This window comes from Cryptosporidium bovis, assembly GCF_009768925.1.
Source record: "Cryptosporidium bovis isolate 45015 chromosome Unknown contig_22, whole genome shotgun sequence".
NCBI classification, from domain to species: domain Eukaryota; phylum Apicomplexa; class Conoidasida; order Eucoccidiorida; family Cryptosporidiidae; genus Cryptosporidium; species Cryptosporidium bovis.
In genome coordinates this window covers 29,727-42,648 of record NW_027125041.1, presented here as the reverse complement: position 1 = coordinate 42,648, position 12,922 = coordinate 29,727, and the positions used below count along the sequence as shown (strand labels likewise).

The window sequence follows — 12,922 nt, the reverse complement described above, 5'->3', positions numbered from 1 at the left end:
TATTTATAATTAAATTAAAATAATTGCTTTTATTTATAGATGGTGTAAAACTATCAGAACAAACTTTTTCTGTATGACTAAATTTAGATTTATGAAAATTCAATCTTAGCTATAGTTGAAGCTTTGGTATACTTGGTTTATCGATTTGTGAATGTTATTGCTCAGTATAAGTTGTAACAGTAGGGGTAAACAAATTCAATACTATAAACAAATATTATTTTCCATGCTCCAAATGCAGGATAATTTAAATTACTTTAACTATCTAAGACAGATGATATTTCAAAAATAGCCTTTAAAAACAAACTATAAGAGACGATCTTTAATGTTTTAATTTTATGTACCAAAAATATAACCGTAAATGGTAAGAATAATATCAATAAATATTATTTATATGTCTTTTATTTATTGAGTATCTCTTTCATTTGACGATAGGCCATAAGAAAAGTAATGTTACGGTATAGTCAATATGAATACATGATCATTTGGCGCCAAGTTGCTTATTTAGATACTTGAAGGTAATTGTAAAAAATATGCTTACGATAGTGGCAAAAAAGAATGATAAATTTACGATAAAATACATATATTTAAGGTACTATTTTGAAGCACACATTCATTTAAAACATGTAAAATTGCGAACATTTAGATAATTAAATCTGGGAAGTTAAAGATTATTTACGAAATAACTTTTGAGGTTATAAATAATAATTTGTGTTTATGAAACTATAATAAGTCAGATCTTTTATAAAGAAGCAAATAGGATTCATTTAGAATTATTGCTTGTGGAAGAACAGTTTTTACGCTTATATCTTCAATTTCAATCCATTCGTCTTTAGTGGGGTGGAAAAGTTGAGAAACAAATTTACTTCTTTCCAAAGGACCTTTGTGAGAGATATTATTAATTAGATTGTATTTTGTATGTGGATTTATTTTAATTGCGTCTGGATGCAAATATGCAGAAAGATCAAAGTCAACTAATGGAAAAGAAACAATAGTTTTGTTTTTCTCAATATTTAATGTAGATCTATTGAATCTTGCAATATGAATAATAAGATAACATGGAAGTTTCCATATCAAAAATGAGTTAGTTGAAGAAAAAAACTTCGAATCTAATAGTTTGTATATTGGGATTTGTGGTGTTAAGTTATAGTTTGTTTGAATGTTATTATTATTTGAATGACTCATAGTTGCTTCAATAATAGGTGTCAATGACAAGGAGATACAATTAAAATAAATATGATTGTTATTTTTGATATCATCTCTAATTGACTTTATATCACCTATTAAGTCTTTATTCACACTTGAATAAAGTTGACCTTGAATACATGAAGATATAAAATCGAATTTGTTATTCTTAATATTGCCATTTGATTCAGTTAACGTTGCCCTTGGCAAAAATTTTTCCTGAAAGTCATATTTAATATACTTGTTTAATTTTTTTTTAAGTTGGAAAATAATCCAGGAAAAAAGAGCCATTGGGTCAATGATTTCTAGTTTATTTGGTGACTTTGAGAAGTTAAACTTTCCTTGAGACTTTTTTTCTATTATAGAAACCAAGTTATATGGTGAATACTTTCCCTTTAAATTAAATGGATTGTATATCTTTTTAATAGACTCAATTATATTGAAAATAAAAGGATCAGATATTCTATTTTCGGTAAGTCCATCGTAAAGATTATATTCAATACACATATTTCTAAAATTTGTTATTTGTGAAAGCAATAGTAACACAACATTTAGTGAATCGTTATTTCCAAAATTACTTATGCCTATGTAACCCGGAAAATATTCAATTTTATCAAAGGTCTTTGAAACATTATATAAACTGTTATAATCGCTACCTATACTAAAATTAGGATGTAAGTAATTCTTAATGTCCTCCAAAGAATGTTCATTTACCTCATAATTGTTTGGTAAACAATAAATATTTGAATTCTCTAAGTTTATAAATAAATGATGATCCATTTCTAATGAGTGTTTATATGCAACAGAGCCTCTCCCTCTTCCATGAAAATTTACACCACATACCAAGCAACAATAAACATTTTCCTCACTCAATGTTATGCTGCATAATTTTTCATAATCAAAATCTAAAAGACTTCTATTTATTGTTGACAAGAAAGGACACCTTCCTATTTTTTTCGTGGGGGTATTCTCCATGACTAGCGTCACGACAAATAAAATCAACGGCTATTTTTTTAGTTGTGTAAACCCTTCATTAATTGATTATTCTAACTTATTTGTTTTACATTGACCTTAACAAATATATTCCCGCAAAAAACATTCTGTACCCTGAATAACTTTTAGAAGGAAATAGGGGAAACAAGAGAGGAGAAAATGAAAAAAAGTTATAAACATTAAGGGAAGAAACATTAACATCAATTGATTATTGTAGTTTTATAATTCAATGTTAGTGTTGTTTAATGCAGTTTACTAGGTCCTGTATACACAAATAATTTACAGATTATTAACAGGAAAATACTTCACTATTTGCTTAAATACACATTTTAAGTTAATATGATTATTATATTGGAAAAGTCGGCATTAATTAAATAATTCTAGATGGAAATTATAAACAAAATTATGTTTCTAATCCACGATCTAAAAATTTGAAATAAAAAGAACTGATCAAATAAATAATTATACTTAATTAAAAAATAGAACCCAGAAAAGGCGTGTTTTCGTTATTTTTTGACCTGAATTGAATATCTGAGTCACTAAGATCTGTTATTTTTTGAGAATCATTAATATTACTACTATCAATATTTTCGTTATGCTCTTGATCTGTGATATCAGTTGTTACCTTTTTGTTACTGTGTGAGAACTCACTAAGCTCAGACATAGACATAATTTGGGATTTAACAGAACTATCACTCTTTTGTGACTTTGATTTGTAATTACTATAATTAGTATTAAGTGAAGGGTTGCTTTTTCTCTTTTTTTTTCCGCTATCATTAGTGCCAGATTCATTTGAAAAATTACCTGGTTTATGCTTTATCACATCTTTTTCAGCAAAATCAACCCAATAATCCTTGCAATATCCTACAAATATTTCCTCATTCGGTTTTATTTCTTGTGTTGCTTTTAAAAAAACTCTAGTTCTTCCCTCTCTCTCATCATACCACTTCCAAAATTTTGAATTGTTACCAGGACCGCCAAGAAAAGTGCTTCCATCATTTGCAAATGAACCACCACCAATAAAAGGCTTAGGATCCTTTTCACCATCTAAATATAAACTCGGTTTAATTAGATCACAAATATGTGTGGCTTTGCCTTCAGATCTGAGCCTAAGTGCTTCATTTCTATCAATTACCCATCCAACAAACTCTGTTATTATTTCATTCTTCTCAAAATGCCTATCTGAGAATAGCCCGAGTCCAGCGTTTCTACCAAGTGTACTTCTTTGTGTATATATGCCGTCAAACAAAGTTGCAAGGGATTCCAACCATTGTCTTGCTCTACCCCTAGATGACTTCTTTTTCACTGAACTGGATTCAATTGAAATATTAGTTTTTAATTCACTTCTGTTTCTATTGTTGTTACTACTACCTGCAAACAAATTTGATTTTTCAGTTTTTGATATTACTTTATTTTTCTTTTTGGAAAATGGCCATTCAGGATTTTTGCATATATCTATATATGGATTACTTGTTAATTGCCTTTTTAAACTTTCCTTTCTTTTTACGGACCTTTTGTCATATGAACAATAATATTCAATCCCGTTTTCACATTCCATTTCAGTTTCCGATTTGGAATTGCTTTTATATATTTTATCCCTTGACAAGCTTTTTGGAGTCGAAACTACAGTTGAAGTTACAGAGTTGTTTATTAATTCATAATCATCCTCTAATTCATCATTAAATATATTGTTTTTTAAGTTGTCTTCTGAAGAGTTCTTTGTTTCACATTCGTCGTTATTATTATCACATCTTTTAACAAGCTCAAGTGTTATTTTAATATTCAAATCAGAATAGTTTTCAAATCCACCACTTGTTTCTGGCTCCAATATTAAAAAAATGGGGTTATTTGCAGAGCACTCAATCATATAAGTATCATACTTGTAATTGACATTATCACTACATTCACTACCATTATCTTTATAGTATAAACTGCGATCAAATTTTATTCTTTTAAATGTTAGATTTGAATTTGTCAACTCTTCTTTAAAAATGTTACTGCTATTTTTGACCTCCATACTAATTATTGTTGCTATAATAATTTAACCGAAAGTAATATTAGATTGTTTATAGTACGTTACTCAAAATTATAATCATTTATCGTTACCTTTTATTACATTTTCCGTCTACTTAAGGTTATATATAAATCAATATTTTATTTATAATAACAAAGGCACTTAATATTATCCTTTTATATATTAAGAACAAATAGATAAAACTATTAGCGTAGACCTGTACCAATAGATCAACTTAAATATTCGATAGGCAAAAATAAATTTATGAATAATAAACTACCTGTGTTTATTGTTAATTATACCCCTTTTTTATAAAAGGAATGTAAAGTGAGAAAAAGAAACTATGTTTATATGCAAATTTTTAACAAAAATGTAAATATGTAGGCCATGGCGCCATGTGGGGCGCAGATTTATGTTTTCGCATGTGAAAACTAAAAAATAAAAATAATAAAAATAGTTGAATAAAAAATATCATTACCAATAAAGGTTTAATTATTTTATGTATTTAGAATTTTAAAATTTGAATGTTTGTCTGGATCGTATCCATAGTTGTTGTACAAATAAACAGAAACAAGGCACTGTTAAATCTAACTTGATTATAAGGGGTTGAGTTAATGCAATAGAGTACGATATAAACCCACTCTTTTTTTATCTCTTTTGAGAACGGCAATTTATATTATTTTAAGTTAGATAAAAAATAGCAATCGCAAAAAGAAGCAATAATAGGATATAAAGTGGTGGATCTACTAGTTTAGAAATAGTTTTTTAAGTATTAAAAGCCGAGTTACAATTGATAAATATTAGGTAATAAAGTGAAATGACAACTTTACATTACGATGATGTAATTACAAGTCAACCTGCAATAATTGACAATGGGTCGGGAACAATAAAGTGTGGTTTTGCAGGTGAAGAAGTGCCAAGAGTAATATTAAATAGCTATGTTGGACGTCCCAAATACAAAAGGTGTATGGCAGGAGCGCTGGAAGGAGATGTATTTGTAGGTAATAAGTGTATTGAGAATCGTGGAATATTAAATGTGTCATACCCTATAACAAACGGCATAATAACAGATTGGTATGATATGGAGACGTTGTGGACATACTGCTTTTCGGAAATGAAGACATCATCAGAAGAACACCCAGTATTATTAACAGAAGCAGCATTAAATCCAAGAAAGCATAGAGAAAAGATGGCGGAAATATTTTTTGAAGTATATAGGGTACCTGCATTATTTATATCGACACAAGCTGTACTTTCACTGTATTCATCTGGAAGAACAACAGGAATAGTTTTAGATAGTGGAGATGGTGTAACACATGCAGTTCCAATATACCAGGGATTCGCACTATCAAACGCGATTACCAGAAGTGATGTTGCTGGTAGAAACGTAACGGAATATTTGAATTTACAACTAAGAATGGCAGGCACTATTTTTCATACAAAATCTGAGATGGAAATAGTAAGAGATATAAAGGAAACCGCCTGCTTTGTTTCCACAAATATTCAGAAAGATGAAAATGATGGAAATCAATTGAATAATTTGATGTTTAGTAATGTTTCAAACCAGGGAGTGGGTGGTAGTGGTAGCATAATTACTGGGAATAACAATGCTGGTATTGGTAGTGGTAGCCAAAGAGTTACATCTGGATATCCGTATAAATTACCAGATGGGCAAATAATTTATTTAGGTAAGGAAAGATTCAGAGCTCCCGAACTTCTTTTTCAACCAAGTCTCATAGGATACGAATATCCTGGGTTGCATGAAGTTCTTCTCCATAGTATCGATAAATGTGACTTGGAGATAAGAAGAACTCTTGCTTCACAAATAGTCCTGGCTGGTGGTTCTACTATGTTTCCTGGACTTGGAGATAGACTTTTATTTGAATTGAGAAAGTCACTACCGAAAGACGTTAAGATCAGAATAAATGCCTCAAGTGACAGAAATCTGCTACCATGGATCGGTGGGTCCATTTTAGGCTCACTTGCCACCTTTAAGACCATTTGGATTACTAAGCAAGAATTTCTTGAAGAGGGCTCTGGCATTGTGCATACGAAGACTATTTAAGTCGAAAAATAGAGAAATCTATTTCTGGTTTATTATTAAGTATAATTAGGCAATAAATAATGATGAGAACTTATTACCAACTGAATTAATAAATTGTATTAATAAAAATGTGATTGTAAATATATTATTTGATTACATTTCAGCTCATGCTAATACCGCATTAATACCTTAAATTTACATTATACTCTATTTACCAGAGAAAATCGAACAGATAAATTTATTAAATGCATGATAGATGCATCGGTACTATTGAATATTTAATTGCTCATAAGTATGCATAAAATTGTACACATAAATTTGCTTTACGCATGCATGCGTATTGTAATTACCCAAAATTCTATCGCGATTAACTGCTAAAATGTCTTTATTTCTCATATTTCCTATTTTTAGTATTTTTCATCGATGATATGTTTTCCGTCTGATGTTGTGATTTAAAATGAATAGGTAATGTCTACTGGGGGAGTGATTGATAGTAAAAAAGCAAACTAAAAAGTTCGATGGGAACCACAGGTATGTACATAAATATATATACTACCTTTTGATATTCATATTACTTGATTCTCCTCGGGGTGTGCCTGGACGTAGGTAGAGTAACATAATTTAATTGTGGAATTGTCAACAAAAAACGCACGGACTAAGAGACTCGAACTCCTGACCTTCTGCTCCGTAGGCAGACGTGATATCCAACTACACCAAGCCCGCATTACGGTCAACGTCGTTCTGACTCTTTGTATAGTTTTTTCACTGAAAATGTTACCGGCGTACCGACCCCTCTAGGCAGTATTTACCGATCTCAAAAATGCACCGCGACGGGGAGTCGAACCCCGAGCCTCTGGATTAGAAGTCCAACGCTCTATCCAATTGAGCTATCGCGGCACTCACCGACATACCAGTCAACGAAACCTATAAAGTAAAAGCACTAAATTTCAAGGTTAAAAATGACCATTACGGGGTTCAAATAATTCCGAAGTCATTTAAAAAGAACCATCTTTAGTGTTTATACTTTTATGTTCTTATATGTAAAAATACGTGACATACTAAACATTCAAATGAGCAAAAATATAGGTATTTATGGAGTGGTAGACTTTAAAAATTCTATAGATAGTGGTCAAACATTACGTGTGAGGTATAATGTAACTATTGCTGTATTACATTATATTTTGTTGTAAATAAGAAACAATGAATTTCCAATTTCTCTTGAAAAAAAAAACAATAACAAATAGTTTTAAGCAAGATTAAACTTATTCGAATCTTGATATACACTCAATTTTTGACTATTAATTCGTGAACATACTAAGGTGTTATTGCAAAATATAATTTAAGCAATCAACTCTTTCATTGATTAAATTTAGTAAGATAAAATAATGAAGCGAGGTGATTTTAAGCATTATATAAATGTTTTATTTTTTTCTTTTTCGTTGAGTAATATTTAAAAATGGAGATTTTATTGAAATAAATGACACATCGTATTAGTGATTTAAGTTGTTTATTGAATTATCCCCTCCTGAAGTTACTTGCTCCTGTACCTTTAGATATATTACCAGATCTTCTTCTAGTCACTCTTATATCAAGATCATCTATTTCAGCGACAATGTCATTTGGCATTCCTCTTGTTCTTTTTCTTCCAGAGCCTCTCTTGCCTGTACCGTTGGTATTTGTAGGTAAAGCGACGGGTCTACTGTTTGACTCTGCAGATTCTTCAGACCAATGTCCTTTATCGTCATCTGTTTGATTCTCATTAGACAATAATCCACGTCTATTTACTTTTCTAGAGTCATTATTATGCCTTATTGAGGTTGAATCACGTAATATAGATGGGGATCTTCCAATATCCCTAGTACTATTATCAGGTAAAAAGCCCAACCATTGTGAAGATGCAGCCAATTTTGCAACATATTTCATGTTCGGAGAGTAGTATAATAACGGTTTTACGAATGTCTGGTCTGAACACACAAAAAAAGAGACAGGATTATTTTGAAACAATTTCAGTATTTTCTTGTTTTCTGATTCTGTAAATTGTTCTAATTTAATTGCATCCATTGAGCATGATATATTATCATCACTTACATTCGTTAGTTGATGTACCAATATTTGTTGTAACAATTCAATATGGTTCGTTAAGTCTATAGCAGCTCCAATTTTGATATCACTTAACAAACAACTAGCAAGGATATTGTTGTGATGGGTAGATGTTAAATTACCATTGTTAATTAAAGACTGATACTTTTCTGGAGGTAATAATTTGATGTCGAGCAAATTTTTCAAAGCAATATTAACACCATTTTCGTCACTATTTTCACTATTATGTATTTCAATTCGATGCTTGTGATGATGACGATTATCATCATCCTCATAATCCTCTTCATCATCAGCATTATTATCCACTAGCTCCCTCACACTTACATCGGCTGTTTCTTCATGTTGATTTTTTGCCTCAAAATTGGCTTTGGTATTGCAAGAAACTTCAACAGTACTACCACTTTCACCCTCTGTATTTTGAGTAACTTCATCATCAATACCAATTGAGGAAACAGCATTATTTCCCACTTCTCCCTCAATACTAATGCCTGTCTTTTGGAGATCCATTTTACCCTTAACTACCTTTTTATATTCCTTATACATACTTTCACTATTTTCAACCAAAGAGTTACAAGAATTATTGTCAATATTACTAATTATAGAATGGGGTAAGTCGCAAGATGACTCAGGAGATTGAATGAAAGGAACAAATGTAAGTGAATAATCTTCCAATTGTCTCATTCTTATCGTCAATACAGAGTTTTGCGGTGACCAAGTAATAATATAAAAAGATGTTTGTACAGTCGGAAGTAAAGACCTACAAGCGCCTATAAATTCCTCTAGTTTTTTATAATGATCAAATATAGTATCCCTGTACGCCAAATTCATTGCCAATAAACGACAAGTGGATAAGTCATTTACAATATGTATCACAACTTTTGATATTCCCTGCAAAACTTTATCTATTGTTCCGAGCCAATACGAATCATTTCCCATTGCATCTCTACAAATATCTTCAAATAAACTCAATTCAAGTTCACCCGATAACAATCCAAAACAACACCATATTATTTGTTTGTAAGTCGGTCTAGGAACATCTGGCCCATTTGGGGACCATCTTTGAAATGGCAAAGGGTTCTGTTCACGTTGTTCTATTGTCATTTTTGCTTTTTTTAAACGCTCATATATTATTTGGTAATATCTCAAGAAGCAACAAATATGGTCGTTACCCATTATATACCTAACTAATGATTCCTCAACATCGCTATTATTGAAATTATTACCATGGACGTAACTGTTATTTGTATCTTTTTTATCATCAATATTTGCACCATTGTTATTATCAACACTAGTACTAAAATCACAATAATTGTTAACGTTTACATCATTATTTATATCTATATTATCATGATTACCGTTTATGCCATTATTATTGTTATTATCATTATTGCTGCTATTACAATCACTATTACTATTGCTAATATTTGAACTATCGTTTTTAGACTTGTCATCACTTTTATAAGTGAAATTAAACCAATCTGGAGACAGATTTCCACTGTACCAATTAACTTTGCAACTATCACTCCAAATATATTTTAAACCCCCCCTACAATCGTATGTTGACGAGAATGATTTAAATAAATTATTCAAGTCATTCTCTTCATTTGATGATATATTTCCCAAATTATTAGAATTGCTCAAGTTATTACAACTGTCTTCAACAGGCGCAGACATGTCAGATATCTTTGGAACATTTGAATCCTCTGAATCCATTATATCTTCACCTATATTTTGTGATTTTGATATTTCTTCTGAGTTGTTTAAAGATCTGGTTTTATTATCATCGGTGGCGTGACTATTTGTATTCGATTTTCTCAAATGGTTCCTAGTCATTCTTCTTCCTCTGGATAAACCTGAACTAAAGGAAATCGTACTGCTATTTCCTTCAGAAACTGCGTTTACATAAGCCTCAACTGTTAATAATGGTTTCTCACCACAACCCATGTTGTTCGACGGCACATTGTTTATATTTTCGTTTTGAGCTCCATTTTGCAGATTCTTATTGACACCTGGTTTGAAGGATGAACCCTCAATCTGGATTTCCTTCAATGTAACTAGGCCATTATCTGAAGAATTATTATTCGACTGTAGAAATAACGATCTAATGAATCTCTGAAGAAAATTTCTTGCTTTAGATCCGACTGCAGGTCCATTCGCCTGACGATAAATCGTAAAACTAATTAATTCAATAACTTCCTTGTGTACATCTAAATCTGGCATGCAAGATATAAATTCTGGATTTAAGCTCCAACCATTAGACTCTTGCTTATATCTAAGTAAATTTTGATCATCATTATCACTCATGGTATTGCAATCATTTTTGTTTTTCACGCTCATTTGAAAGTTATTCTCAGAGTTCAATATCAAATCATTACTTGTGCCTTTCGTTAAGTTATCAGTATTAACTATTTTCCTATTAAGCAAGTATGATTTATTCATATCACATAAAAACCCTTTAACATTGGTATTTTTTTTGTCCGCTTGTCTAAAATAAAATGAACGATGATCAAATGACTTGAAGTAATTTTTTGTTTGTATATCTCTCCATACTCCTTGATTCATTAAATGTCTTGCATGTGTCCATTCTTCATCTTTTTGGCGTAAACGGTTCAAAATTACCGGGACGCAGCTATATGGCGTTCTTTTGAGTAATTCCAATATCTCTGATCCATTGTCACCATATATTCTTGAAATTGCTTTTAAATGAATTATTGAAAACGGTGGTTTTCTTAACCTAAAATTTTTTCTCTCATCCAAAGGTAATTTACTTATTTCCTCCGAAATAGGTTCAAGAACATTAATTGTCGAACGGTTATTTTCAATTACCATGTCTAATTCAAATCTTTCGTCCTCACATTTAAAGAGATTTTCTTCATAAACATTCTTTCGCATGTGTTTAAAAGAAAAATCCTCTGAACCTTGTGGAATACTTACCCATTTGTCGTTCAGATTCTCCCTATCAGTAATGGATCTACCTGTACAAGAAGCAATCGGATAATCTTTCGGTAACTGAAGATAACTGCTTCCGTTTCTATCACAATTACAATAATCCAATTGGGCAAAATTACAACAAAAATATGAGTATTTTCTTCTGGCCGCCTCTCTTTGCACTATCATCCTTTTTATCTCATATGGAAGATCGCCACTATCCATTGGAAAGAAAAACTCTAGTGCAAGCAAAGTTTCCACAACGGTTAATACACCTCTTGTATAAAGATATATTAATCTTAAAAAATCTTGAAAATAATCTTGATTATTATCACCAAAAGCAATATAAGCTTCTTCAAATATCCTGTAATCGGCTTCCCAGATTGATACATCTTCTGGATTATAATAATAATTGCAATTCTGATTTGCATTCCTCTGTAAATATTCGCTCTCTAGATTCATATCCCGTGAACAATAAACCTCCGATTCTATCTTCTCGCTATCAACCTCATTACTTGATATTATTTTCTTTTGATTTTCAAGTATACGATCCAGTTCCGGTATTACTGTAATCTCATATGGTATGTTTGAGGATGCCTTTCTCGTAACTACTTTGGGAGGTTCGCTTTTTGTTGAAATTGAATAAACTGTATTTGCAAGATAACTTAAAAATTCAGATTTGTCTATTTCATTTGGAGAAGATTCTAAGGAGAATTTATTATTAACTTTATTATAACCAGCTAAGTTTGAATCAATTGCGTCTCCATCATTGTCGTTGTTATTTCCAAGTCCTGGAATAAAGAGTAAAAACTCTTTCAGTAATTCTGGATATGATGCAAATAATACAGACGACATTTCACATACTTCGCTAATTGGTTTATCGCCTTCCCTATACTTACTTAACAATGCCAAAAAATCGTTATATATTTCAGGAGCAGTCTCTCTCACTTTTTTTACAAAAGCCGCTGCGTATTCACAATCATTCTGTGGAACCTGTAATCTTAATTCTTCTGGAAGAAAATTATTAAATTCGGCTATCAAGCTCATATCCTTCTTAAATAATTCAGCTACCTGGTCTATTACAATCCCTGCATTTATTGTGCCATTCTTAAAGTCTCTCATTATTCTAAGAAACTCTTGGTAAAGTTCTGTGTTCTCACCACATTTGTTCCTTAAACGTAATAAATAGTCTCTCGCCAATTCCATCTTCTCCACCACAAAATAAGAGCTTCTTATAAATGTTTTATATAGCTGTATTTCTACAACTAATCCTTCTACTTCAATCTTTTATTTCGTCACAATATTCTTCCAATATTCAAATTCAACTGACAATTACCAATAAACGCATTTTTGCGGGCATTCCAGTATCCAATTGTCCCACAAGGCGCCAAAATAAAGATCAGTCCATACCATAATACACATCATATTTGTCTTTTATTATTTTTTAAGTTATTTTCTTTAATTCATCATTATGCACTTAGCGGGAAAACACAAGTCATTTCTGTTATTCAAATTCACTAAATTTGATGACCACAGTTGCCTTTATATTCTTTTTTAATATAATCTTCTAATTTTATGTGTTCACAAAGAATTGCCTTTAATGAAAAATCAGTAATTTATATCTGTCATTTGTAATAAATTCAAAATGAAAAATACTTAGT

General features: G+C 30.9%; 4 protein-coding genes across 4 annotated transcripts; 1 reads left to right on the top strand and 3 right to left on the bottom strand.

Annotated features, from left to right (window-relative positions):
- Positions 1-720: 720 nt before the first annotated feature.
- FG379_001431 (uncharacterized protein) lies at positions 721-2,157 on the bottom strand (the record flags this gene model as incomplete). Its single annotated transcript, XM_067327034.1, has 1 exon — positions 721-2,157. The coding sequence occupies one exon, from the start codon at positions 2,155-2,157 to the stop codon at positions 721-723; it is 1,437 nt and encodes a 478-aa protein (XP_067182510.1).
- Positions 2,158-2,647: 490 nt separating this feature from the next.
- FG379_001430 (putative SET domain containing) lies at positions 2,648-4,192 on the bottom strand (the record flags this gene model as incomplete). The annotated part of the gene is made up of 1 exon (XM_067327033.1): positions 2,648-4,192. One exon carries the CDS (start codon positions 4,190-4,192, stop codon positions 2,648-2,650), a length of 1,545 nt encoding a protein of 514 aa, XP_067182509.1.
- Positions 4,193-5,006: 814 nt separating this feature from the next.
- Positions 5,007-6,254, top strand: FG379_001429 (actin-like protein; the record flags this gene model as incomplete). The annotated part of the gene is made up of 1 exon (XM_067327032.1): positions 5,007-6,254. The coding sequence occupies one exon, from the start codon at positions 5,007-5,009 to the stop codon at positions 6,252-6,254; it is 1,248 nt and encodes a 415-aa protein (XP_067182508.1).
- A 1,494-nt stretch (positions 6,255-7,748) lies between these two features.
- Positions 7,749-12,609, bottom strand: FG379_001428 (Sin3 like paired amphipathic helix containing; the record flags this gene model as incomplete). Its single annotated transcript, XM_067327031.1, has 2 exons — positions 7,749-12,545; positions 12,592-12,609. 2 exons carry the CDS (start codon positions 12,607-12,609, stop codon positions 7,749-7,751), a joined length of 4,815 nt encoding a protein of 1,604 aa, XP_067182507.1.
- Between the last annotated feature and the right edge of the window lie 313 nt (positions 12,610-12,922).